Genomic DNA, 2,043 nt, shown 5'->3' on the forward strand with positions numbered 1-2,043 from the left:
GGCAGACATTAGAGATGTGATATTTTTCAAAAAAGAAAATCATAAATTTTAGTTATTTTAATTCAAGGCTTCACATTTTTAATCTCTAGGTCATGAAATGAGAGAAGTGTTCAATCTCTTGCACGTGATTCAGATTTGGATTATTAGACAGCTAGTTTAGTTCCTTCGCGAGGTTGGGATTCGAAAATTTGAGGGATATGTGTAAATTCTTTAAGTAGAGTTGTTCGACGAGTAATCAAGTCAAGTCACATTAAGTTTGGGCTTGTTCAACATATGAGTAATAAGATTGGTTTGAGCTTGAGCTTGTGGCTTAACAAGCTTCATTCACAAACTCATTAGCAAGTTGAATTCAAATTGGCAGACAAGCCGGCCTAGCTCACCTACACCCTGGTGCGAACATAAAAGTTAAAATTTTGAACTTTTGAATATTTAATTTGATGTGCACTATAATTTTATTTTGTAATGGCTTTGTTCTTATTACAATTAATATGGCCAATTAGCTTCCTTACGAGACCGGTGGTGGTTGTTATTCTAATTAACTTCCTTGCAACTAATAAACAAATATTATAATTATTGTTCTCTTAAAACGAAAACAGTTTGATCATTTAAAAAAAAAATCCGATGGAATGCAAAATTGTACCAAAGAGGAGGGAAAAGAGCACCTAAGGGCAAGAATGTGATTTCATTAACCAGAAGAAAAAGAGGAACACCATCAGGAAAACATCCGGCGAGGGAATTGCAGGTCGCCGGCCGCCGCCGGGCCGAACCAACCATAATAACATAAAATGTACAAACAATTTCTTCACCAAACAAATTCCGATACCACCTTAGATCTACTTCCTCTTCACCGCTGGCGCCGAGCTGATCCTCTTCGGTCGCCATCCCACAGTCTGACTACGCTGCCGTTAATCGCCTTCCAATCCTGGTAACCATACCACCCAAGATCTCCCCTCCATGCCCAATCCAACAGATCCAAACACTCCCCATCGCCACGACCGTCGTAACTTTCCCACTCAAACTCCTCGCCCTTATCGTCGCCATCAATCTCCTCCTCCACTATAAAATAAGTGGTGAACCTCCCCTTCGTCGGCGATCCACTCGCCTCCTTCTCACCACAACCCGACACAAGCACTTTCGATGCAATCGGAACTGATGTCGACGGGGGGGACGGAATCGCCTGAGAAACGGCGGAAGGAGATGTAGAGACGGGAACAGGTGCTGACCTAGATGCTGACCCGAGTAATCGGAAGCGCCATAGACCGATCCCGGCGGCGAAGAGGGCGAGACAGGTCCATATGTATCCTGCTATGGTGGTGGAGTAACGGAACACGAGGGCTTCGAGCGGCGTTTCTAGATGAAGCTCCATTACAGACTACAGCGAAGGCGTGGAGGTTGAGAACAGAGTATTATTTATAGGGGAGGGAGCAGAGATCAGAGCCGTCGGATGCCGAAGGGAGATGCTGGGAATCGGAAGCGGGATATGCCCTTCGCCAGTTGGTTTTCATATCTGTTGGGACGGGCCAGCTGGGCCTTGGCCAGCAAGTGGCTGAGATTTTGGGTTGAAGTCTAGTGGGCCCGGAATGAGATCCAGTGTGGGGTCTGCCACGTCATGTTGCGTTGTCATTTGTGGATAGGTTCGCTCCGCGTTTTTCATTGGGCTTTTTTTTTTTGCCGGAAGGGATCGATGAAGGGAATTTATGACTGGATATCCACTGCAAAACTTATCAATATTGTTGTCATTGTCATCTCATCTTCATTTAATTATTCAAATATTATAAATATATTTCATTGAGGCTTCCTTCTTTTATTGCTCTTTAGTTGTCACTTGTCAATATATAAATGTTGCATCCTGGAATATTCGTGGCGATAGAGAAATATATAGTTTAACATCTTAGTTTTATACGAAGATCCAGTACGCAATCAAATTAAATAGATGGTTTAACATTCATAAGAGACACCAAGATTTTTATGTGGAAAATTTTGAAAAAGGAAAAAAATCACGGGGCCTAACCCAATTTCAATGAATCCACTAGTATTTTGAGT

The 2,043-nt window shown here is 42.6% G+C and overlaps 1 protein-coding gene across 1 annotated transcript; it reads right to left on the bottom strand.

Annotated features, from left to right (window-relative positions):
• Positions 1 to 663: 663 nt before the first annotated feature.
• LOC110110413 lies at positions 664 to 1,405 on the bottom strand. Its single transcript, XM_020841878.2, has one exon. It carries the CDS (start codon positions 1,364 to 1,366, stop codon positions 845 to 847), a length of 522 nt encoding a protein of 173 aa, XP_020697537.1. The 5' UTR covers positions 1,367 to 1,405; the 3' UTR covers positions 664 to 844.
• Positions 1,406 to 2,043: the final 638 nt, after the last annotated feature.

This window comes from Dendrobium catenatum, unplaced genomic scaffold (genome assembly GCF_001605985.2).
Source record: "Dendrobium catenatum unplaced genomic scaffold, ASM160598v2 fragScaff_scaffold_199, whole genome shotgun sequence".
In the NCBI taxonomy this organism is placed as follows: domain Eukaryota; kingdom Viridiplantae; phylum Streptophyta; class Magnoliopsida; order Asparagales; family Orchidaceae; genus Dendrobium; species Dendrobium catenatum.